The sequence below is a fragment of the Salvelinus fontinalis genome, chromosome 16, assembly GCF_029448725.1.
Source record: "Salvelinus fontinalis isolate EN_2023a chromosome 16, ASM2944872v1, whole genome shotgun sequence".
NCBI classification, from domain to species: domain Eukaryota; kingdom Metazoa; phylum Chordata; class Actinopteri; order Salmoniformes; family Salmonidae; genus Salvelinus; species Salvelinus fontinalis.
In genome coordinates, this window is record NC_074680.1 from 30966997 (window position 1) to 30993401 (window position 26405).

Below are 26405 nucleotides of genomic sequence, written 5' to 3' on the forward strand. Positions count from 1 at the left end.
CAAACAGCACCTTCAACTGAAATTCTATTTTAGTTGTATATTTTTTGCTCTTATTTTCTATATATAGTTCAGTGCTATTTATCTAATGTAAAGTACAGTTAATTGTTCTAGGTTGTGCAATGTAGTGTGCTGCTGCTGTTGACATTTCAGGTGCTCTCACCCTTCTCTTTCTCTTTCAGGTAGGCAGAGACCAGGTCATGCAGGAACATGATGAGCTCTGCGTCCATGGTGACACAGATGTGGTCGGTGAATTCAGTAACCAGGCTGCACTCCACCTTAGGCTTACTGTTGGAGTCTGAAATGGATGGGAAACAATAGTGTCGTTACCTTGCTTTCCAACAAAGATAGATATACACTGCTCAAAAAAAAATAAAGGGAACACTTAAACAACACAATGTAACTCCAAGTCAATCACACTTCTGTGAAATCAAACTGTCCACTTAGGAAGCAACACTGATTGACAATAAATGTCACATGCTGTTGTGCAAATGGAATAGACAAAAGGTGGAAATTATAGGCAATTAGCAAGACACCCTCAATAAAGGAATGGTTCTGCAGGTGGTGACCACAGACCACTTCTCAGTTCCTATGCTTCCTGGCTGATGTTTTGGTCACTTTTGAATGCTGGCGGTGCTCTCACTCTAGTGGTAGCATGAGACGGAGTCTACAACCCACACAAGTGGCTCAGGTAGTGCAGTTCATCCAGGATGGCACATCAATGCGAGCTGTGGCAAAAAGGTTTGCTGTGTCTGTCAGCGTAGTGTCCAGAGCATGGAGGCGCTACCAGGAGACAGGCCAGTACATCAGGAGACGTGGAGGAGGCCGTAGGAGGGCAACAACCCAGCAGCAGGACCGCTACCTCTGCCTTTGTGCAAGGAGGTGCACTGCCAGAGCCCTGCAAAATGACCTCCAGCAGGCCACAAATGTGCATGTGTCTGCTCAAACGGTCAGAAACAGACTCCATGAGGGTGGTATGAGGGCCCGACGTCCACAGGTGGGGGTTGTGCTTACAGCCCAACACCGTGCAGGACGTTTGGCATTTGCCAGAGAACACCAAGATTGGCAAATTCGCCACTGTGCTCTTCACAGATGAAAGCAGGTTCACACTGAGCACATGAGCACATGTGACAGACGTGACAGAGTCTGGAGACGCCGTGGAGAACGTTCTGCTGCCTGCAACATTCTCCAGCATGACCGGTTTGGCGGTGGGTCAGTCATGGTGTGGGGTGGCATTTCTTTGTGGGGCCGCACAGCCCTCCATGTGCTCGCCAGAGGTAGCCTGACTGCCATTAGGTACCGAGATGAGATCCTCAGACCCCTTGTGAGACCATATGCTAACACATGCACATTTGTGGCCTGCTGGAGGTCATTTTGCAGGGCTCTGGCAGTGCACCTCCTTGCACAAAGGCGGAGGTAGCGGTCCTGCTGCTGGGTTGTTGCCCTCCTACGACCTCCTCCACGTCTCCTGATGTACTGGCCTGTCTCCTGGTAGCGCCTCCATGCTCTGGACACTACGCTGACAGACACAGCAAACCTTTTTGCCACAGCTCGCATTGATGTGCCATCCTGGATGAACTGCACTACCTGAGCCACTTGTGTGGGTTGTAGACTCCGTCTCATGCTACCACTAGAGTGAAAGCACCGCCAGCATTCAAAAGTGACCAAAACATCAGCCAGGAAGCATAGGAACTGAGAAGTGGTCTGTGGTCACCACCTGCAGAATCATTCCTTTATTGGGGGTGTCTTGCTAATTGCCTATAATTTCCACCTTTTGTCTATACCATTTGCACAACAGCATGTGACATTTGTCAATCAGTGTTGCTTCCTAAGTGGACAGTTTGATTTCACAGAAGTGTGATTGACTTGGAGTTACATTGTGTTGTTTAAGTGTTCCCTTTATTTTTTTGAGCAGTGTATATCTATATATATATATACACACACAAAAGCATGTGGACACCTTCAAATTTGTGGACTCTGCAATTTCAGCCACACTGGTTGCTGACAGGTGTATAAAATTGAGCACACAGCCATGCAATCTCCATAGACAAACATTGGCAGCAGAATGGCCTTATTGAAGAGCTCAGTGACTTTCTACGTGTCGCCGTCATTTTTATTTATTTATTTCACCTTTATTTAACCAGGTAGGCAAATTGAGAACACGTTCTCATTTACAATTGCGACCTGGCCAAGATAAAGCAAAGCAGTTCGACACATACAACAACACATAGTTACACATGGAGTAAAACAAACATACAGTCAATAATACAGTGAAAAATAAGTCTATATACAATATGAGCAAGTGAGGTGAGATAAGGGAGGTGAAGGCAAACAAAATATATATATAAATAAAAATATAAAAAGGCCATGGTGGCGAAGTAAATACAATATAGCAAGTAAAAAAAAGTAAAAAAAAGTAGAGATAGTAGAGATAGAAAAAAGTAGAGATAGAAATAATGGGGTGCAAAGGAGCAAAATAAATAAATAAATAAATACAGTAGGTAAAGAGGTAGTTGTTTGGGCTAAATTATAGATGGGCTATGTACAGGTGCAGTAATCTATGAGCTGCTCTGACAGCTGGTGCTTAAAGCTAGTGAGGGAGATAAGTGTTTCCAGTTTCAGAGATTTTTGTAGTTCGTTCCAGTCATTGGCAGCAGAGAACTGGAAGGAGAGGCGGCCAAAGGAAGAATTGGTTTTGGGGGTGACCAGAGAGATATACCTGCTGGAGCGCGTGCTACAGGTAGGTACTGCTATGGTGACCAGCGAGCTGAGATAAGGGGGGACTTTACCTAGCAGGGTCTTGTAGATGACCTGGAGCCAGTGGGTTTGACGACGAGTATGAAGCGAGGGCCAGCCAACGAGAGTGTACAGGTCGCAGTGGTGGGTAGTATATGGGGCTTTGGTAACAAAACGGATGGCACTGTGATAGACTGCATCCAATTTATTGAGTAGGGTTTTGGAGGCTATTTTGTAAATGACATCACCGAAGTCGAGGATTGGTAGGATGGTCAGTTTTACAAGGGTATGTTTGGCAGCATGAGTGAAGGATGCTTTGTTGCGGAATAGGAAGCCAATTCTAGATTTAACTTTGGATTGGAGATGTTTGATGTGAGTCTGGAAGGAGAGTTTACAGTCTAACCAGACACCTAGGTATTTGTAGTTGTCCACATATTCTAAGTCAGAGCCGTCCAGAGTAGTGATGTTGGACAGGCGGGCAGGTGCAGGCAGCGATCGGTTGAAGAGCATGCATTTAGTTTTACTTGTATTTAAGAGCAAATGGAGGCCACGGAAGGAGAGTTGTATGGCATTGAAGCTCGCCTGGAGGGTTGTTAACAGTGTCAAAAGAAGGGCCAGAAGTATACAGAATAGTGTCGTCTGTGTAGAGATGGATCAGAGAATCACCAGCAGCAAGAGCGACATCATTGATGTATACAGAGAAGAGAGTCGGTCCAAGAATTGAACCCTGTGGCACCCCCATAGAGACTGCCAGAGGTCCGGACAACAGACCTTCCGATTTGACACACTGAACTCGATCAGAGAAGTAGTTGGTGAACCAGGCGAGGCAATCATTAGAGAAACCAAGGCTGTCGAGTCTGCCGATGAGGATGTGGTGATTGACAGAGTCAAAAGCCTTGGCCAGGTCAATGAATACGGCTGCACAGTATTGTTTCCTATCGATGGCGGTTAAGATATCGTTTATGACCTTGAGCGTGGCTGAGGTGCACCCATGGCCAGCTCTGAAACCAGATTGCATAGTGGAGAAGGTATGGTGGGATTCGAAATGGTCGGTAATCTGTTTGTTGACTTGGCTTTCGAAGACCTTAGAAAGGCAGGGTAGGATAGATATAGGTCTGTAGCTGTTAGGGTCAAGAGTGTCCCCCCCTTTGAAGAGGGGGATAACCGCAGCTGCTTTCCAATCTTTGGGAATCTCAGACGACACGAAAGAGAGGTTGAAAAGGCTAGTAATAGGGGTGGCAACAATTTCAGCAGATAGTTTTAGAAAGAAAGGGTCCAGATTATCTAGCCCGGGTGATTTGTAAGGGTCCAGATTTTGCAGCTCTTTCAGAACATCAGCTGACTGTATTTGGGAGAAAGAGAAATGGGGAAGGCTTGGGCGAGTAGCAGAGGGGAGGGCAGTGCTGTTGACCGGGGTAGGGGCAGCCAGGTGGAAAGCATGGCCAGCCGTAGAAAAATGCTTATTGAAATTCTCAATTATAGTGGATTTGTCGGTGGTGACAGTGTTTCCTATCTTCAGTGCAGTTGGAAGCTGGGAGGAGGTGTTCTTATTCTCCATGGACTTTACAGTGTCCCAGAACTTTTTTGAATTTGTGTTGCAGGAAGCAAATTTCTGCTTGAAAAAGCTAGCCTTGGCTTTTCTAACTGCCTGTGTATATTGGTTTCTAGCTTCCCTGAAAAGTTGCATATCACGGGGGCTGTTCGATGCTAATGCAGAACGCCATAGGATGTTTTTCTGTTGGTTAAGGGCAGTCAGGTCAGGAGAGAACCAAGGGCTATATCTGTTCCTGGTTCTAAATTTCTTGAATGGGGCATGCTTATTCAAGATGGTGAGGAAGGCATTTAAAAAAAATATCCAGGCATCCTCTACTGACGGGATGAGATCAATATCCTTCCAGGATACATCGGCCAGGTCGATCAGAAAGGCCTGCTCGCTGAAGTGTTTCAGGGAGCGTTTGATAGTGATGAGTGGAGGTCGTTTGACCGCTGACCCATTACGGATGCAGGCAATGAGGCAGTGATCGCTGAGATCTTGGTTGAAAACAGCAGAGGTGTATTTGGAGGGCAAGTTGGTTAGGATGATATCTATGAGGGTGCCCGTGTTTACGGAATTGGGGTGGTACCTGGTAGGTTCATTGATAATTTGTGTGAGATTGAGGGCATCAAGCTTAGATTGTAGGATGGCTGGGGTGTTAAGCATGTTCCAATTTAGGTCGCCTAGCAGCACGAGCTCTGAAGATAGATGGGGGGCAATCAGTTCACATATGGTGTCCAGAGCACAGCTGGGGGCAGAGGGTGGTCTATAGCAGGCGGCAACGGTGAGAGACTTGTTTTTAGAGAGGTGGATTTTTAAAAGTAGAAGTTCAAATTGTTTGGGAACAGACCTGGATAGTAAAACAGAACTCTGCAGGCAATCTTTGCAGTAGATTGCAACACCGCCCCCTTTGGCCGTTCTATCTTGTCTGAAAATCTTGTAGTTGGGGATGAAAATGTCAGAATTTTTGGTGGTCTTTCTAAGCCAGGATTCAGACACGGCTAAAACATCCGGGTTGGCAGAGTGAGCTAAAGCAGTGAACAAAACAAACTTAGGGAGGAGGCTTCTAATGTTAACATGCATGAAACCAAGGCTATTACGGTTACAGAAGTCATCAAAAGAGAGCGCCTGGGGAATAGGAGTGGAGCTAGGTACTGCAGGGCCTGGATTCACCTCTACATCACCAGAGGAACAGAGGAGGAGTAGGATAAGGGTACGGCTAAAAGCTATGAGAATTGGTCGTCTAGAGCATCTAGAACAGAGAGTAAAAGGACGTTTCTGGGGGCGATAAAATAGCTTCAAGGAATAATGTACAGACAAAGGTATGGTAGGATGTGAATACAGTGGAGGTAAACCTAGGTATTGAGTGATGATGAGAGAGATATTGTCTCTAGAAACATCATTGAAACCAGGTGATGTCATCGCATATGTGGGTGGTGGAAATGAAAGGTTGGATATGGTATAGTGAGCAGGGCTAGAGGCCCTACAGTGAAATAAGCCAATAAACACTAACCAGAACAGCAGTGGACAAGGCATATTTACATTAAGGAGAGGCATGCTTAATCGAGTGATCAATAAGGGTCCAGTGAGTAGAGGTTGGTTGGGGTCACGGCGATCCAGACAGCTGGCCGGGTAGATGGCTATCGGTAGCAAGATAGCATAGGATGGAGGTCTATTTTTAGACACCTCGTGCGTTTCCGTCGGTAGATTAGTGGGGTTCCGTGTCTTGTAGAGGGGATCAATCCAATTGGCAAAATAGATATAGTGACCCAAGAAAAAAAAGATTTTTTTTTTTTGTCCGAAATACTTATTAAGATAGCAGCCGATAAGACAGCTAACGATTAGCGGGCCCCAGGTGAGCGTTCAGGTAACGTCGCGACGGAGGTGCCAGTTGGATAACTCCCTCGGGCAGATAACGTCGGCAGTCAATCGTGAAGGCCCGGTGGGGCTCCGTATCTGCAGCAAAAAAAACCCCGGGTCCGGATAGGTGACTGTAGCCCAGGAATGGCTGATGGAACTCCTCAGCTAGCTAGCTCCGGAATAATTTAAGTTTGCTCCGGGATCGACGTAAGCCAATAGTCACACGGTTTGCAGCTAGCTAGCTCAAGGTGCAAATGTCCAGAGCCTGCGGCTGAAATCCGGGGAAACTGAGAGAAAAAAAAGGCCCGGTACGCTCCGGTCCGAGTCGCGTTGCACAAAAGTGCCGGTAGATTATCGAGCTAAAGGAATAGCTGATGACCACAAAACGTGGGCAGCTGAAACACCAACGCTAGCCAGCAAGCCGGCTAACTTCTGGGCAGCTTCAAATTAGCTTTCGGCTAGCTTTCGGCTAACTTCTGGTTAACTTTCTGGCTAACTTCTGATTAGCCCCTGGTTAGCTTCACTGTGGATTTTCAGATTTGAGGTAAATAATACTTTTTTGTTGTAATTGGTGAGGCGGGTTGCAGGAAAGCTTTTGTAGTTGAGTTCTTGGATAATAAAAATATATAAAAGATATGCGAAGAAGGTGTAAATATATATATACAGGACAAGACAGTACGAGGACAAAAATGACGTCTGAACTGCTAAGCCATCTTGGAAAAAGGATAGGATGCCACCTTTCCAAAAAGTCAGTTTGTCAAATTTCTGCCCTGCTAGAGCTGCCCCGGTCAACTGTAAGTGCTGTTATTTTTTATGAAGTGGAAACGTCAAGGAGTAACAACGGCTCAGCAAGCTCACAGAACGGGACCGCCGGGTGCTGTCCTCGGTTGCAACACTCACTAACGAGTTCCAAACTGACTCTGGAAGCAATGTCAGCACAACAACTGTTTGTCAGGAGCAGTTGCACACAAGCCTAAGATCACCATGCACAATACCAAAGTTCAGCTGGAGTGGTGTAAAGCTCACTGCGATTCGACTCTGGAGCAGTGGAAATGCGTTCTCTGGAGTGATGAATCTCGCTTCACCATCTGGCAGTCTGACCGACGAATCTGGGTTTGGTGGATGCCAGGAGAACGCTACCTGCCCCAATGCATAGTGCCAACTGTAAAGTTTGGTCTAGGAGGAATAATGGTCTGGAGCTGTTTTTCATGGTATAGGCCCCTTAGTTCCAGTGAAGGGAAATCTTAATGCTACAGCATACAATGACATTCTAGACAATTCTTTACTTCCAACTTTGTGGCAACAGTTTGAGGAAGGTCCTTTCCTGTTTCAGCATGACAATCGAACACCTTTGGGATGAATTGGAACGCTGACTGCGAGCCAGGCCTAATCGCCCAACATTAGTGCCCGACCTCACTAATACTTGTGGCTGAATGGAAGCAAATCCCTGCAGCAATGTTCCAACATCTAGTTGAAAACCTTCCCAAAAGTGTAGAGGCTGTTATAGAAGCAAATAGGGGACCAACTCATTATTCATTCCCATTATTTTGGAACGTGATGTACGATGAGCAGGTGTCCACATATACTTTTGGTCTTGTAGTGTCTCTCAGATATAGATTAGAAACTTCCTTTAGATATTTTGGGGACTGTTGTTCCATGCAGTGAATCGGTTATTCAATGTGTTTGTATGGGCTAATAAATGCCAAAAATAATTTCATACATTTTCAAGGGGTATTAAAATTCTAAATCAAATAGCTAAATGATCCTTGGGATGACCTTAAAACAATTCCATATAGCTTAGTAGACTCCCCCCCCCCGACTTAGACTCTTATGGGTTAAGTGCCTTTGAACAGGGTATGGTAGTAGGTGCCAGGCACACCGGTTTGAGTGTGTGAAGGACTGCAACGATGCTGGGTTTTACACTCAACAGTGTCATGACGTTGGAAGTGGGGGTAGGTTTATGACAGTCATAAATACCCCTTTCCCCCTTTTTTCTCTCTCCCTACTATAACTGATGTGACATAAGGAAACCCATGGGTTAACAGAGATTCTGGGTAACATCAGAAGTTGGTGGAAATTAACTATATTCTGGTAGTCCGACCAACTGAACATATGCGGGGGTACTTAAGGTATATTATGTCAGTTCGGTTGCCCTCTGACACATTCTCATCAATGATAGAATGACATAAACTCTACTGTGGAAAGTCTAAACGTCAGAGGTATCGGATTCACATGGAATTGTTGTTTAATTCAAATGTTTGAATATGACATTATTTGTGAAGAGGTGAAATGTAATTTTAGCTTCCAAATGAGAGATCTGTGCTTTCATAAGTTTTCCTCTGCTCACAGTGGTCCGCCCCTGTGAAGAGGCATGGGTTATACATTTTTCAGACACACCCCTCTCCCTCCACTATAAAAGCCAAGAACAAGAATATAACTTCCTGTTCCGGGTACGCTAGGATGACGATCCGGTGTCAGAATGGTTCAGATAATAACTATAGATGAAGCCAACATCAGCATGTACTTTGATTGTGAATAGTATGAACTTTGAACTCGTATTCACTACAGAAGTGATATCTCCTAGCCGTTGAGTTAGCAACAGTTAAACGCAGGTTAGGAAGGACGATACGGTCTTCCATCTACTACACACAACGCTCCTCCAACGTATCCAGTAAGGCACCAGAGACATTCTTCAAAGGACAGAGGACTCGGGTTGGCGACACGGTCCATCTACCACCAACCTACTGAAGCGCAGCTCAGAGTAAATATTCATTGCATTTGCCTCTTCGAATGGGCGGTAATTTAGAATGCATAAGATACTGTATTTACGATAGCACAGCTTGCCTATGTTCGTCTCCCGCTCTTTCACTAGGACTCAACCCCCTTTCCTTTGTGTAACAAGCTGTCATATCTATTCCGCCCGCTAGGGACGTTTTTCTGTATGACTTAATTTGTGATCAAGTTATGATTTAATTGTATATGTGTGATTCTGTGTGATTAGTTAGGTATTTAGTAAATAAATAATTAACCCCAATTTTGTATTGCTGATTCAACTTGTTAGCCAGGATTCTTGCAGATAACCAAGGACTTACAACTTTCCGATGAGACTGAATAAAATGACGATTAATGTGACTTATGGATGTAAAATCTTACTAAATCTTTAAGAGTTTATTCGAAAGATAACAGCTCTATAAATATTATTTTGTGGTGTCCCTCTCTAGTTAATTAACATTTACATGATTAGTTCAATCAGGTAATATTAATTACGGAGAAATTATTTTATAGAATAGCATGTCATAGCAATTAATCTGGCATAGTCAAAGACACGACAACAGTTTACCGTGTGTATCATGAATGGGCCATCACCCAAAGGATATCCAGCCAACTTTACACAACTACTGTGGGAAGCATTGGCGTCAACATTGGCCAGCATCCCTGTGGAACTCTTTAGACACCTTGTAGAGTCAATGCCCTGACAAATTTAGGCTGTTCTGAGGGCAAAGGGGTGGGAGGGTGCAACTCAATGTTTTGTACACTCAGTGTATAACTCAACTGAGCCTACCAGTCAAGGAGGGTTCCTCGGGATCCTGAAAGTTTTTGGAGCTGAAATTCAGCTGCATCCTGGGAAGGGCGAAGATTGTCTCCGTCTCGTGGTTGTAGCTAGAAGAGCCGCTGAAGCTGCTGAGCAGGCTTGAACTCTTGGCGGCCGCCCCGCTCTCTGGGTTGTTGGCGTGTACGTTGCGCAAGAGGTTCAGTTCTGGGGAACAGGATACATTAGAATGAGGCAGAGGTCTTGAATAACATTGGGTCAAAGGAAACAATAGACCTTGAATTTGACATTGGTAGTATTTAGTACCCTTTACCCTCATTCCTCATGGCAGTTACGTAGTTGAACCACTCTTTGACCGTGGCTACTCCGTGAGGCGGGTTTTCGTGCCGGCGACGGGTGATTTTGGTGATGGTGGCCATGGGGCTCTCTAGCGCCCCGCAGGGTTTGGTTTCCATAGTGTTGTGACCCAGATTAAAAGCCAACGTCTGCACAATGTAGGTGGACTCATCAGTGGAGCCTGATTGGATAGAAAATAGGTTGAGGTTAGAGGTATTTAGGGCTTAACTTGCTTAGGGATAATGTGCCACTTTGTATGCCTATATGAATGTAATGTAGTTGTTCATAGTTTTTTCTAGACTTTGATCATTAGATGTTTGATTTTTACCATTGAGGACCACTTTGGAAACAAAAGTATCAATTAAAACACTTAAGTCCTATCCTCTGGGAAGACACTGTACATATTGTTGTATAGTTCTTTACCCAAATAAATCCAAATTCCCCATCCCTCCTCTCAGTCTCTTGAAAGCCTTACCGTCCTCCAATATCTTCTGAGCCTCAGTCAAAAAAGCTATGTTGGGCTCCTCCAGGTGGAATAAGGCCCAGGACTTGGAGCGGAAGTTGGGCCCGTGGAAGCAGGCCAGGGTCATGTGGTTGCCATGGAGACTAATGGAGCCACCCAGTTGCACTGCGTCTTCTGGAAGAGGCATCTGGAAGAGGGAGATGTGGCACCCGGCGATCACCTTCAGAACTCCAGGCCAGTGTCGATGGTGGGCCGCATCCATGTCTAGGAGAGAGGAAGGGAGAGAGCCGGAAGGTGCAATGGCAATAGAGGGGGAAAGGGACGGTAAGAGTGGATGAGCCTTCAGATAAAAAACAGTCCATTTACTTGATGAACCCGGGAACCCAGTCACAATGGATACTTACACAGCTCTGCAGCACCTTTCTCAATGTTGATGACCGGTGCCTTGGGGGGCAGGTAGGGGACTGGACCCCATGTGGACAATGCTCGTTTGCTTGTGTCAAACTGCTGGGTGAAAAACTCCTGCAGCTTCATCCCAATCTTGATGAGGTCGGGGGTAGTGGAGCGCGAGATGATCACCTGGAAGATATCCCACTGCAAGTCCCCTTGGACAAATATCTTACTGGAGAGAAGGAGGGATAGGTAGAAAGAGAGGTAAAAAAATAGGAACAAATAATATGAGAAGAGGGGGAAGGGACAGAGGGAGAATGAGAACATACAAGAATGTAGCTTCCAGAGGGGTTATAGCTATACATTTTCTCTGGTAGGCTAGGCTAGCTTATTTACCTTTTCTCTGATAGGCTTGTCTCCACAGTGCACAGGTTGACCTTCCACTCATCCTTAAGCTTCAGGTCTGCGTTGCTGAAGACGCCCATGAGGATGCTGGAGCCCATGTAGTCCACACGGGCCTCCGTGGAACCCATGGTGATCTGGATGTTATGGCTGGGCTGCTGGTTGGGGTGCTCCGAGATGTGGGCTTCAACAAACATGTGTTGTTAGGATCGGCAGAGGGATTTCAAGTTCTACTCGTTTGACAGGGATATTTAAGTTAGAGCTGGATGAATTTATCATTTAAAAACACCAAGCCCGAGGCCAGAGTTCAATCTTTGACATCCATAACAATGTGTTTTGGAATCGCAAAAAAACAGTACATGCCAGTGGCATAATACATGATTCCCCATCCCTGTACTTACAGACCATCTCCAGGGTGTTGACATCTATGTTGCCCCCCACCACGCCGCCTTTAGAGTCCAGTTTGGAGCGGCCCAGACCCACGGACATGCTGATTTCTCTGTCTCTGTTACTACCCACTGACAGACGACCCTGACTCTTCAGCCCACTGGTGGTCCAACTAGAGGTAAACAAGAGCAAAAAGTTAGTTCCACCCACCTCCTCATGAATAATCAACATCTGCTTTCTATGAGACATGGTATGTTTCAACAGAAATATTTCAATGTTTAGAATCATACTTTTGGTAAGGGTTATATGTCGGATTGTGTTATGTTTTTATAGGTAGTCAGATATACACATTAAGTAATATGCTGATATGAATTATAAGGAATAGACTTAAATCTGTGTCTGGGAAACTGGCTCCTAGTGTGTAGAGTATAGTGTGTTGAGTGGGAGGGGTAAAAGGAAGACATACGTGTTGTTGCCCATGACATTGCTCATGTTCATCTGGACGTTGAGCTGCTTCAGGTTGATGGCGAACACCACTAGTGTCTCCCACGGGGTCCCCTGGGGGCCGGCTGCCTTGCCGCTCTTATTGAACGATGGTGTGGACGTCTTGTTCACAGAATCTGTATGGGAGGGAAATACATTACCATTCAAAAGTTTGAGGTCACTTAGAAATGTCCTTGTTTGCGAAAGAAAATGATTTTTTTGGTCCATTAAAATAACATCAAATTGATCAGAAATACAGCGTAGACATTGTTAATGTTGTAAATGACTATTCTCGCTGGAAATGGCTGATTTTGAATGGAATATCTACATAGGCGTACAGAGGCCCATTATCAGCAACCATCACTCCTGTGTTCCAATGGCACTTTGTGTTAGCTTATCCAAGTTTATAATTTTATTTAAAGGCTAATTGATCATTAGAAAACCCTTTTGCAATTATGTTAGCACAGCTGAAAACTGTTGTACTGATTAAAGAAGTAATACAACTGGTCTTATTTAGACTAGTTGAGTATCTGGAGCATCAGCATTTGTGGGTTTGATTACAGGCTCAAAATGGCCAGAAACAAAGACATTTCTTCTGAAACTCGTCAGTCTATTCTCGTTTTGAGAAATGAAGGCTAATCCATGCGAGAAATTGCCAAGAAACTGAAGATCTTGTACAACGCTGTATACTACTCCCTTCACAGAACAGCGCAAACTGTCTCTAACCAGAATAGGAGTGGGAGGCCCCGGTGCACAACTGAGCAAGAGGACAAGTACATTAGAGTGTCTAGTTTGAGAAACAGACGCCTCACAAGTCCTCAACTGGCAGCTTCATTAAATAGTACCAGCAAAACACCAGTCTCAACGTCAACAGTGAAGAGGCGACTCCAGGATGCTGGCCTTCTAGGCAGAATTGCAAAGAAAAAGCCATATCTCAGACTGACCAATAAAAATAAAATATTAAGATGGGCAAAAGAACACAGACACCGGACAGAGGATCTCTGCCTAGAAGGGCAGCATTCCGGAGTCGCCTCTTCAGTGTTGACGTTGAGACTGGTGTTTTGCGGGCAAAGTTATTACAGACAAAGTTATTCTCAGTCTTAATGAGGGATATAGTATTCATTCATTCTAACTGCATTTTAAGTCTAGCTTGTGAAAATAATCTCCATACTAAGCTAAAATAAATGACATTAACACAGGTTTAATTAGATAGTGTTCCTTGATGATGCTGAGCACTCATTTTTGAGTTGGTACCTCTTCTGGGGGCAGAGGAATCGGAGACACTCCTGGTGTGTCCGGGGGCCGGGGACTTGAGGTGGGAAGACAGGCCCCCGGGGGACATGTTGCTCCCAGTGGAGTGGTCTGAGAACACGTTGGGGGACTGGGGCATGTGCTGCCCAGTGCTACCGTCCCAGGTCCTCCAGTAGGCTTTACGGCTGGACTCTGGTGACAGGTGTTGGGCCATGTTCTCTACAGAGTCTGGGGTGGCTGGACCCGAGGCTGGAGGAGAGAAGCAGGTTCAGGTAAAGGGCATGTTTTGAAATCAACACAGGTTTGGGGAAAACATTCCTACGGTTTTAAAGGGACTGACATTAACAGACTCGGAGAGTGAGAGAAAACAGAGTAACTAGGAAATAAACCCAGTCAGAAGTAAAAATGTTGATAATTTATTACACAAGGAAAATTACACTCTCAGGACTCAAAGGCCTATCGAGGAGTTGTGTTTCTACCTGTTGGCATGTTGATGGTCTGGTCTCCTAGGAAGAGGCGTCGGGCGATGCTGCGGCGGTACCAGGCTCTGGGGAAGGCCAGGATTTCACTCAGCCTCCGCATGTCATACTTGAAGGAGGCAGAGCCGATGTCACACACAGCTAAGAGAGAGAAAACATTCAAAGTTGGCCAGGAATACCAGTGTCTGTGGATTCAACCATCTTGGCAGGGGAATTGAAATGTCAAAATGGATCAGCTTCATTGTCAAGATATAAATGACATTCCCATTTTGAAGACCAAAGATTGAGCTCAGGTTAGACAGTGTCCAACCATTAACCCCGTTCCAAGAGCAGATAAGGCACCTGAGATATTGATGAGGGTGGTGTCCATCTTGCCCCCCTTGCCGGGTATAAAACTCTCGATAAAGGTTGGTCCTCCGGTGCGTCTCATTCTGGACAGGCTGACCTTGACAAACTCCAGATTGATGCTGAGGGAATCCTTCCTCCCAGTCACAGAGGACGGCTCCTCATCCACTGTACCTTAAAGGAAATAACAGCTATGAGGCGACATTTCATAGCGCTGTTTTAATGCTACACATTGAACTGATGGAAGACCGAACAAGCCTGCTGTGAAAGTACACTATTACTATAAGGCAGGGGTGTCAAACTCATTCCACGGAGGGCCTAGTGTCTGCAGGTTTTTGGTTTTTCCTTTCAATAAAGCCCTAGACAACCAGGTGTGGGGAGTTCCTAACTAATTAGTGATGTTAATTCATCAATCAAGTATAAGGGAGGAGCGAAAACTCGCAGACACTCGCCCCCCCGTGGAATGAGTTTGACACCTGTGCTATAAGGCATGCTGTACAGCGTAGTTGGTAGACTTCACTGCAATATAATGCACAGGACTAAACATGGGCTATAGAACAGGGGATAAGGAAGCCGACTGTACCGACTTCAGACAAGTCCCAAGATGCTTGTGGGGGTCGTACAGCAAAATGAACTATTGTGTTCGTGAGAGTCATCTTTCCATAGGGTCCATAATAGTTTGTAGGCCAAACCGTTCAGACGCTACAGACGATTTTGAGAGAAGACCGATTTTCGGGATGTCTCATGATCTGACAAACACTGCTCTAGCTCTGTCACCACAGATGCGGAAGTGCAACATCGGCGGATGCGGTGGATTGAGATACCCGTATCAAATGCAAAAAATATATAGATATCTCTAGTTTAAACTGACAGATTTTTATGGGGATTTTATGATGCTAATTAGTGTCTTCAGAAAGTATTCATTTCCCTTGACTTATTCCACATTTGTTGTGTTACAGCCTGAATTTAAAAAACGATTTAAAAAAAAGTTCTCACCCATCTACACAATTTATTGAAAAAGAAATACAGAAATATCTCATTCTCACCACTGAGTCAATACATGTTAGAATCACCTTTGGTGGCGACATACAGCTGAGAGTCTTTCTGGGTAAGTCTCTAAAGAGCTTTGCACACCTGGATTGTACAATATTTGCTAATTATTTAAAAAAAATATATTCTTCCAGCTCTGTCAAGTTGGTTGTTGATCCTTGCTAGATAGCCATTTAGTCTTGGCATTGATTTTCAAGACGATTTAAGTAAAAAATGTAACCAGGCCACATTTTGCCTGAGCTTAGATCTATTCCGTTTATTTTTATCTTAAACTCCCTAGTCCTTGCCGATGACAAGCATACCCATAACACGATGCAGCCACCACCATGCTTGAAAATATGAAGAGTGGCACTCAGTAATGTGTTATGTTGGATTGGCCCCAAACATAAGAGTTTGTACTCAGGACATAAAGTTAATTTATCTTCATTTTTTTTGTTGCAGCTTTACTTTAACGCAAACAGGATGCATGTTTTGGATTTAAAAAAATTCTGTACATGCTTCCTTCTTTTCAATCTGTCATTTAGGTTAGTATTGTAGAGTAACTACAATGTTGTTGATCCATCCCACATTTTCTCCCATCACAGCCTTTCAACTCTGTTTTAAAGCCACCACTGGCTTCATGGTGAAATCCCTGAGCAGTTTCCTTCCTCTCCTGCAACTGAGTTAGGAAGGATGCCTGTATCTTTGTAGTGACTGGATGTATTGATACACCAACCAAAGAGTAATTAATAACTTCATCATGCTCAAAGGGATATTTAATGTATTTTATTTAATCTACGAATAGGTTCCCCCCTTTGCAAGGCATTGGAAAACCTCCCTGGTCTTTGTGGTTGAATTTGTGTTTGAAAGTCACTGCTCGACTGAGGGACCTTACAGATAATTGTATGTGTGAGGTACATAGATGCTGTAATCAAAAAGCATGTTAAATACTATTATTGCACACAGAGTGAGTAACTTACAGAGTGTAACTTATTATGTGACTTGTTAAGCACATTTTTACTCCTGAAGTTATTTATGCTTGCCATAACAAAGGGATTCAATACTTATTGACTCAAGACATTTGTGCTTTTCATTTTTTTATTAATTTGTAAAAAATTCTAAAAACATAATTCCACTTAAAGATTCTTGGGTATTGTGCGTAGGCCAGTGACACAAAATCTCAATTTGATTAATTTTAAATTTAGGCTGTAACAACAAAATGTGGACAAAGTCAAGGGGTGTGAATACTTTCTGAAGGCACTGTCTATATTTTTTTAGGATTTTAGTCTTAGGTAAAGAAATAATAAAAATCAGTTAAGAATAAGTTTAATTAAAAAAATCTGTTCCCAAGTATTACCATGAATAAATAAGGAAATGTGATCGTGTCTCAATGTAATAAAGGAATGAAATGGGCTTAGTTTCGGGTCAATGTTCCGGCACCCGACCATCCACTCCGAAAACCCCCCCAAAAACATTCAAATTGCTATAGAATATTAGAATATACATGAGCAATGTTAAAGTTGAGAAACTTTCCACTACACTTTTCCATACCTAGAGGTCCTGGGCCTGGTGCCTGCCCTGTGACAGCAGATTTCTGTTTCCCTGCCCCGTAAGGGTGGAACACGTAGAGGGAGAAGTCTGACATGCAGGCAGTGAAGCTGAGCCCTGAGGAGTTGCTGGGGGGGGCGGTGAGGTCTGACTGGCTGCTGCTGTGATGGGTCCGGCCCAGAGGGCTACCCAGAGATGGAGAGGGACCTGGAGGTTAGATCAAAGAGGTTTTATTATGGACCAGATAGGCTTAGAAAACAAAATTCATCCACTCACACACCTAGAAGTTGCTTTACAGGTGCATTGGAGTGTTGCTATCTATACCTCCTTTGCCAGGGGGTGGTTTGAGGATGTGTAGGCTCAGGGGGGTGGAGGAGGGTGTATGTGGGCTGTCGGTAGGTTGAGTGCTGGATGGGATCTCCAGTTCACCACGATTAGAGGAGAATACCAGGTCTAGAGATGGCAGTTTCAGCATACACTCCACTCTGGACATGGGCAAGCAGCTGAAGCGGATCTGAGAGGGCTAGAGACATTGAGTCATATTAGAATAGAATTTGAAAACGTCATTACTTTGAGTGTGGTGTCTCAGGGATTGGACATTATGACAGCAAAACATACTCATATTGTACAATGGAGAACAGTGACATGAACTGAGCTATGGGGGCCACAGTAAGGCGGGCAGACGGAGGTAGGTTACCTGTACTCTGACATAAACCACCACGTCCACAGGAAAGGAGGAGTAGGCAGAGGTGGATGAGGACACCAGGGATGTGGTGGACTCCTCCAGGGGCTCCACTGGATCAAACTGGCCTAAGTCCTCCTCCTGGGAGTTCAGATCTGAGACACACAGAGACAAAAAGGGGTCAGCTTTGAGCAACGGTTTTGTAAGTTGTTGATGTTTTAGGTCCAGCAAACATTTATGGATGTTTTGTACAATTAAAATCCAAAGAGGTGAGGTGAACAGGTGATGTATTTGCAATGGAATGACCATACATACCAGTATAGTTCCTTTCCACCGGTGTGATGGGAATGGTCTCCAAGGCTTTCTCTAGGAAGTCCAGAAGACAAGGGCTTATGACCATCTCTTCTGGGAGGGTCTGGAGGGCCACCCAGGCATACAGCTTGGCTGTCTTCACCCCACCACTGCCCTTGCCTTTGGCTGCAGGGGAGACATGATTGGAGTTTGGACAGGGTCACACACACACACAAGGCTTCACTACACCAACCAACATTGGTAGGAGAGTGAAAACACAAAGTGAAACAGATATTGGGACAGATTTAACAAATGTTTTTCGCTCACAAGGAAATGAAACAAAAAAGTTAAGAAATAAGATCTTGTGGTTTCATTTACTTTTTGGGTCTACATGTTACAGTGTCAAGAAAAACCCTTTGGAAATACCTGGATTTCTGCATAAATTGGTCATAAAATTTGATCTGATCTTCATCTAGGTCACAACAATATACAAACAGTCTGCTTAAACTAATAAAAAAACAATTATACATTTTCATGTCTTTATTGAACACACCGTGTAAACATTCACAGTGCGGGGTGGAAAAAGTATGTGAACCCTTGAATGTAATAACTGGTTGACCCTCCATTGGCAGCAATAACCTCAACCAAACGTTTTCTGTAGTTGCGGATCAGACCTGCAAAACGGTCAGGAGGAATTTTGGATCATTCCTCTTTACAAAATTGTTTCAGTTCAGCAATATTCTTGGGATGTCTGGTGTGAACTGCTCTCGTGGTCATGCCACAACATCTCAATCGGGTTGAGGTCAGGACTTTGACTGGGCCACTCCAGATGGAGTATTTTCTTCTGTTGAAGCCATTCTGTTGTTGATTTACTTCTGTGTTTTGGGTCATAGTCCTGTTACATCACTCAACTTCTGTTGAGCTTCAATTGGAGGACAGATAGCCTAACATCCTCCTGCAAAATGTCTCGATAAACTTGGGAATTCATTTTTCTGTTAATAATACCAAGCTGTCCAGGCCCTGAGGCAGCAAAGCAGCCCAAACCATGACACTCCCTCCACCATACAATAAAGTTGGGATGAGGTTTTGATGTTAGCGTGCTGTGCCTTCTTTTCTGTAAGTCTTTAGCTGACACTCTAGGATTAGAGATGAACGTCATTGAGCATTCTGTGATCTGCTCTTGCAGTCATCTTTGCAGGACGGCCACTATTAGGGAGAGTAGCAACAGTACTGAACTTTCTCCATTTATAGACAATTTGTCTTACCGTGGACTGATGAACATCAAGACTTTTAGAGATACTTTTGTAACCCTTTTCAGCTTTATGCAAGTCAACAATTCTTAAGTCTTCTGAGATCTCTTTTGTTCGATGCATGGTTCACATCACATCTCATTGATTGGACTCCAGGTTAGCTGACTCCTGACTCCAATTAGCTTTGAGAAGTCATTAGCCTAGGGGTCACATACTTTTCCCAACCTACACAGTGAATGTTTAAATTATGTCTTCAATGTAGACAAGAAAAATACAATAATTTGTGTGTTATTAGTTTAACTTCACTGAATAGCGTGCCCAAATTAAACTGCCTGCTACTCAAGCCCAGAAGCTAGGATATGCATATAATTAGTAGATTTGGATAGAAAACACTCTAAAGTTTCCAAAACTGTTAAAATAATGTCTGTGAGTATAACAGAACTGATATGGCAGGTGAAAACGCGAGGAAAATCCAACCAGGAAGTACTATTATTTTGAAAGGCTGTTTTCCATTGAAAGCCTATCCACCATACAAAGACTTAGGACCCAGTTCGCGAGCTCTATGGCTTCTTCTACATGTGGCCAGTCTTTAAGCATTGTTTCAGGCTTTTACTCTGAAAAATGAGGGAGATACAGCACTTTCAATGAGAGGTCAGTGGAAATTTCCAGACATCAGCCATGCGCCTGATCGGGAACGCGCTTTTCTTGTTTCTTCTTTCCTATTGACAAAGCTTTTGTCCGGTTGAAATATTATTGATTATTTATGACAAAAACAACCGGAGGATTGATTTTAAACATCGTTTGGCATGTTTCTACTAACTTTTATTGTTCTTTTTTGTTGACTTTTCGTCTGGACTTGTGCATTCGGATTACTGGACAAAACGCGCAAACAAAAAGGAGGTTTTTGGTCATAAAGAGGGACATTATTGAACAAAACAAACATTTATTGTCTAACATGGAGACCTGGGAGTGCCATCAGATGAAGATCATCAAAAGTAAGTGATTCCTTTTAATGCAATTTCTGACTTTTGTGAGCCCTCTCCTTGGCTGGAAAATGGCTGTATGGGTTTCTGTAGCTAGAGTTTGACCTAACATAAATCGCAAAGTGTGCTTTCGCCGTAAAGCCTTTTTGAAATCTGACACAGCGGTTGCATTAAGGAGAAGTTTATCTTTATTCGTATGTTTAACACTTGTATCTTTTATAAAATATTTATGATGAGTATTTCTGTTATTTGATGTGGCTCTCTGCACTTTCACCAGATGTTTGTTTGAGACAATGCATTTCTGAACACAACGCGCCAATGTAAACTGAGATTTTTGGATATAAATATGAACTTTATCGAACAAAACATACATGTATTGTGTAACATGAAGTCCTATGAGTGCCATCTGATGAAGATCAAAGGTTAGTGATTCATTTAATCGCTATTTCTGACTTTTGTGAGCCCTCTCCTTGGCTGGAAAATGGCTGTATGGTTTTCTGTGACTAGGTGCTGACCTAACATAATTGCATAGTGTGCTTTCTCCGTAAAGCCTTTTTGAAAATCGGACACTGTGGTTGGATTTACAAGAAGTTTATCTTTAAAATGGTGTATAATACTTGTATGTTTGAGGAATTTTAATTTTGGGATTTCTGTTGTTTTGAATTTGGCGCCCTGCAATTTCACTGGCTGTTGTCGAGGTGGGACGCTAGCGTTCCACTTGTACCAGAGAGGTTAAGCACACTATGTTTGTCTATTGTTGTGACTTAGCTGAAGATTAGATCAAATTTGATGACCAATTTATGCAGAAATCCAGGTAATTCCAAATGGTTCACATACTTTTTCTTGCCACTGTTTGTTTTCTTTCCTCTGGAAAATAACTTTGCAACAGCGTTTAGAAAAACAGCCACTCTGCGTCTGTCCACTCACCCACTAAGTGTTTGAAACGGAATGAAATCAAACCGGATCTTAAAACATTCCAACACAGAAATTACCACCATCTTCAACATTCACAGATCAAAGCCTTGGACAAGACAGCTTGAGCATGCATTAGATTTTAATGGGTGGGTTGATTAAGGATGTCTATGGGCACGATGGAGACGTGGCGCTCTACTGCGGGTCAACACAGAAGGCGAAAGGGCATGCAGGTAATGATGAGAGCTCTCAGTACCTGATGGTAGAGGTGGGGATGGGGGAGGAAGGAGCGAGTTAGTCTTGCTTTGGCCAGCATTGGAAGGGTTGTGAGGGCCGCTATCATTCATACCATACAGCTTGGATTCTTTGGAGAGGGTGCGGGGGAGGGAGGATCCGCGCGAGGCATCAGGCGACTCGGTCTTTATGGTCTTGGAGTTGTAGTGCAACTGGGGTTGGAGGAAATTGAAAAATGGTTTTGCATCAGAATAGTTGACCACTTGATCATCAACGGCAATATAGTTCCTACCATTTAATGCATCCGATTGATGGGTCATCGTTTAAACTCATTATTTACACAATTCCATAGCTAGAGGGAAACAAACCAGTAATGGCCTGAAAACAAAATAACCGACCTTGACATCTACTCCCGGAATGTAAAAGACAGTGGTCTCCAGGTCACTGGATTTGGTCTGCAGAGAGGAGGGCACCTTCTTCCCGGCCAGGAGCTGGGTGGTGGAGGTATAGGTGGGCTGGAGCTTCTTCTTCTTGGGTGGAGATTCCTGGTCCAGACTCCTGGAGCTGCGGTCACAACTCCTACAGTACAGGAGGAGTAGGAACACTTTGGTTACATAGCATTCTTTGACTAAGAAACTTTGGTAACACTTTACTTAAAGCCTGCAGGTATAATGCTTTATAACTTGTCTAGATTATAATAAGGCATAGGTCTCTATATATATATCAAAATAGTTAGAAGATCCCTAGGGTTCAGGTGCCGTACCTTCTGAAGGAGACATCCTCGTTCTCCGGCTGCTGGGTAGTGGGGTGCAGGACACACTTGCCGCTGTCAATCTCCACGCGCACGTCCAGCTCAAAGTCGATGTTCCTCTCGGTGACCGAGCTCATGAGGCTGCGATTGGTGGGCGTGCTGGGCCAGCGCTCGCTGAACAGCTGGCTGACGGCGGCGAAGCCCGATGGCTTCCTGTGTGGTGGTTGGCTGTGACACAGAGAGGAAAGCAGGGTCATTAGGGGTTCAGCAGGCACAAAGACAGGAGGAATAAAATAATAAATTGTTTGAATTATTATTCTCCATTGAGCATGCTTTTTAGTCCAAGAGTAGGCTTAATATGGGTCCAAGAAACAGGCCAAATAAACAGTAATGTTAGAGGACTCACACAGGCCTCCTGAAGTAGCAGGAAGGCCTCTTGCGGTCAAACTCTTCCTCCTTGTCGGAATCCTCTGAGGAAGAGGAGGAGAGCTCGTCGCGGCGCATGTCGTCGTGCTGGAAGGGAATGCCAGGTGAAAAGATGGCAGGGGTGGCAGGGGCACTGAAAACTGAGTGGGGCCCTTCGCTAATGGATGGGAAATTATGAAGGTGATGAAGATGAGGATGGGGTCGCTCATCAATGGTGATAGACAACAGATCCATTTCTGTCTCCTCCGGAAACTTCAGCAGAGGACAGATGGGAGGTGTTGAGAGGGGGACAGTTAGACTCTCAATTAGAAAAGGTCAAACATTTTTTTGTGATATAAACTCTGTAGCAGATAGCATCCTGCTCAAAGGAACTGTATGCACGTGTAGTACAAATTAATTTATCACGATTGTGGATAGAAAATTGTCATAACCAATGTGTATGACTAACATCTACTCTAACTTAGCATATATACATACAGTACCAGTCAAATGTTTGGACACACATACTCAATCAAGGGTTTTTCTATATTTTGACTATTTTCTACATTGTAGAATAATAGTGAAGACATCAAAGCTAGGAAATAACACATATGGACTCATGTAGTAACCAAAAAAGTGTTAAATCAATATATATACACTGCTCAAAAAAATAAAGGGAACACTAAAATAACACATTCTAGATCTGAATGAATGAAATATTCTTATTAAATACTTTTTTCTTTACATTGTTGAATGTGCTGACAACAAAATCACACAAAAATTATCAATGGAAATCAAATTTATCAACCCATGGAGGTCTGGATTTGGAGTCACACTCAAAATTAAAGTGGAAAACCACATTACAGGCTGATCCAACTGATGTAATGTCCTTAAAACAAGTCAAAATGAGGCTCAGTAGTGTGTGTGGCCTCCACGTGCCTGTATGACCTCCCTACAACGCCTGGGCATGCTCCTGATGAGGTGGCGGATGGTCTCCTGAGGGATCTCCTCCCAGACCTGGATTAAAGCATCCGCCAACTCCTGGACAGTCTGTGGTGCAACGTGGCGTTGGTGGATGGAGCGAGACATGATGTCCCAGATGTGCTCAATTGGATTCAGGTCTGGGGAACGGGCGGGCCAGTCCATAGCATCAATGCCTTCCTCTTGCAGGAACTGCTGACACACTCCAGCCACATGAGGTCTAGCATTGTCTTGCATTAGGAGGAACCCAGGGCCAACCGCACCAGCATATGGTCTCACAAGGGGTCTGAGGATCTCATCTCGGTACCTAAGGGCAGTCAGGCTACCTCTGGCGAGCACATGGAGGGCTGTGCGGCCCCCCAAAGAAATGCCACCCCACACCATGACTGACCCACCGCCAAACCGGTCATGCTGGAGGATGTTGCAGGCAGCAGAACGTTCTCCACGGCGTCTCCAGACTCTGTCACGTCTGTCACATGTGCTCAGTGTGAACCTGCTTTCATCTGTGAAGAGCACAGGGCGCCAGTGGCGAATTTGCCAATCTTGGTGCAAATGCCAAACGTCCTGCACGGTGTTGGGCTGTAAGCACAACCCCCACCTGTGGACGTCGGGCCCTCATACCACCCTCATGGAGTCTGTTTCTGACCGTTTGAGCAGACACATGCACATTTGTGGCCTGCTGGAGGTCATTTTGCAGGCCGCTGGCAGTGCTCCTCCTTGCACAAAGGCGGAGGTAGCGGTCCTGCTGCTGGGTTGTTGCCCTCCTACGGCCTCTTCCACGTCTCCTGATGTACTGGCCTGTCTCCTGGTAGCGCCTCCATGCTCTGGACACTACGCTGACAGACACAGCAAACCTTCTTGCCACAGCTCCCATTGATGTGCCATCCTGGATGAGCTGCACTACCTGAGCCACTTTTGTGGGTTGTAGACTCCGTCTCATGCTACCACTAGAGTGAAAGCACCGCCAGCATTCAAAAGTGACCAAAACATCAGCCAGGAAGCATAGGAACTGAGAAGTGGTTTGTGGTCACCACCTGCAGAACCACTCCTTTATTGGGGGTGTCTTGCTAATTGCCTATAATTTCCACCTGTTGTCTATTCCATTTGCACAACAGCATGTGAAATTTATTGTCAATCAGTGTTGCGTCCCTTTAAGTGGACAGTTTGATTTCAGAGAAGTGTGATTGACTTGGAGTTACATTGTGTTGTTTAAGTGTTCCCTTTATTTTTTTGAACAGTGTATATATATATATATATATATATATATATATATATATATATATATATATATATATATATATATATATATATATATAAATCTCAAAGTAGCCACACTTTGCACACTCTTGGCATTCTCTCAACCAGCTTCACCTGGAATGCTTTTCCAACAGTCTTGAAGGAGTTCCCACATATGCTAAGCACTTGTTGGCTGCTTTTCCTTCACTCTACGTTCCAACTCATCCCAAACCATCTCAATTGGATTGAGGTCGGGTGATTGTGGGGGCCAGGTCATCTGATGCAGCACCATCACTCCCCTTACACAGCCTAGGGGTGTGTTTTGGGTCATTGTTCTGTTGAAAAACAAATGATAGTCCCAGTAAGCGCAAATAAGATGGGATGAAGTATCACTGCAGAATGCTGTGGTAGCCATGCTGGTTAAGTGTGCCTTGAATTCTAAATAAATCACTGACAGTGTCAACAGCGAAGCACCCCCATACCACCTCCTCCATGCTTCACGGTGGGAATCACACATGCGGAGATCATCCGTTCACCTACTCTGCATCTCACAAAGACAAGGCGGTTGGAACAACAACAAAAAACCCTCTAATTTGGCCCCAGACAAAAGGACAGATTTCCACCGGTCTAATGTTCATTGCCTGTGTTTCTTGGCCCAAGCAAGTTTCTTCTACTTATTGGTGTCCTTTTGTTGTGGTTTCTTTGCATGAATTCAACCATGAAGGCCTGATTCACACAGTCTCCTCTGAACAGTTGATGTTGAGATGTGTCTGTTACTTGAACTCTGTGAAGCATTTATTTGGGCTGCAATCTGAGGTGCAGTTAACTCAAATGATCTTATCCTCTGCAGCAGAGGTAACTCTGGGTCTTCCTTTCCTGTGGTGGTCCTCACGAGAGCCAGTTTCATCATAGCGCTTGATGGTTTTTGCGACTGAAGACACTTTCAAAGTTCTTGAAATTTTCCGGATTGACTGACCTTCATGTCTTAAAGTAATGATGGACTGTTTTTTCTCTTTGATTTTTTTGAGCTGTTCTTGCCATAATATGGACTTGGCATTTTACCAAATAGGTCTATCTTCTATATACCAACCCTACCTTGTCACAACACAACTGATTGACTCAAACGCATTAGGAAGGAAATAAATTCCACAAATTAACTTTTAACAAGGCACACCTGTTAATTGAAATGTACATTTACATTTAAGTCATTTAGCAGACGCTCTTATCCAGAGCGACTTACAAATTGAAATGCATTCCAGGTGACTACCTCATGAAGCTGGTTGAGAGGAATGCAAAGAGTGTGCAAAGCTGTCATCAAGGCAAAGGGTGGCTACTTTGAAGAACCTCAAATATACACGTTTTTGGTTACTACATGATTCCATATGTGCTATTTCATAGTATTTCATGTCTTCACTATTATTCTAAAATGTAGAAAATAGTAAAAAATTAAGAAACCATGGAATGAGTAGGCGTGTCCAAACATTTGACTGGTACTACACACACACACATTTAAACATGGCCAATGTCATGGCTATTGCTAGATGTAATATATATTACTAGAGGATACAAGGTTGCTATGTGTTAAGTTTTTTTCGCCCCACAGGAGGCTCAGAGATCATGCAATGCTCTGGGAGAGGACATAGGAGATACAGAGTGAGAGATAAAGAAGATGAAGAGGAGGATGTTAGGATGAAGACACCTGGGTAGAAAGAAGCTGCAGGACAACATCTGGTTTCAGTGGATGAAACTGACAAACTCCCAAAACAGAAGACATTACAAGCCCTCACAAAAGACAGTATTAGTCAAAAACAACCACCAACTAAGAAAAAAAGAAAACTCAATGTCACCTCTAGTCATGGCTTTGATGCACACTTATTCTGACGTTGGCCA

The 26405-nt window shown here is 44.1% G+C and overlaps 1 protein-coding gene across 18 annotated transcripts in view; it reads right to left on the reverse strand.

Annotated features, from left to right (window-relative positions):
* Positions 1-26405, reverse strand: part of kiaa1109 (KIAA1109 ortholog) — a 104401-nt gene that overhangs the window by 1494 nt on the left and 76502 nt on the right. For 13 of the 18 annotated variants that reach the window (XM_055865109.1, XM_055865108.1, XM_055865095.1 and 10 more), the window contains 19 exons: positions 22300-22571; positions 21906-22121; positions 21541-21721; positions 21165-21354; positions 17788-17949; positions 17488-17627; positions 17115-17313; positions 16794-16997; positions 14211-14387; positions 13869-14009; positions 13393-13638; positions 12122-12275; positions 11670-11827; positions 11263-11452; positions 10881-11098; positions 10489-10740; positions 9991-10194; positions 9690-9884; positions 161-295 (listed from right to left, as the gene is read on the reverse strand). In XM_055865109.1, coding sequence (XP_055721084.1) covers positions 161-295; positions 9690-9884; positions 9991-10194; positions 10489-10740; positions 10881-11098; positions 11263-11452; positions 11670-11827; positions 12122-12275; positions 13393-13638; positions 13869-14009; positions 14211-14387; positions 16794-16997; positions 17115-17313; positions 17488-17627; positions 17788-17949; positions 21165-21354; positions 21541-21721; positions 21906-22121; positions 22300-22571 — 3634 coding nt within the window. The remainder of the gene's footprint in view (positions 1-160; positions 296-9689; positions 9885-9990; positions 10195-10488; positions 10741-10880; positions 11099-11262; positions 11453-11669; positions 11828-12121; positions 12276-13392; positions 13639-13868; positions 14010-14210; positions 14388-16793; positions 16998-17114; positions 17314-17487; positions 17628-17787; positions 17950-21164; positions 21355-21540; positions 21722-21905; positions 22122-22299; positions 22572-26405) is intronic. The other 5 variants (XM_055865107.1, XM_055865093.1, XM_055865104.1 and 2 more) reach the window with 3 other exon arrangements.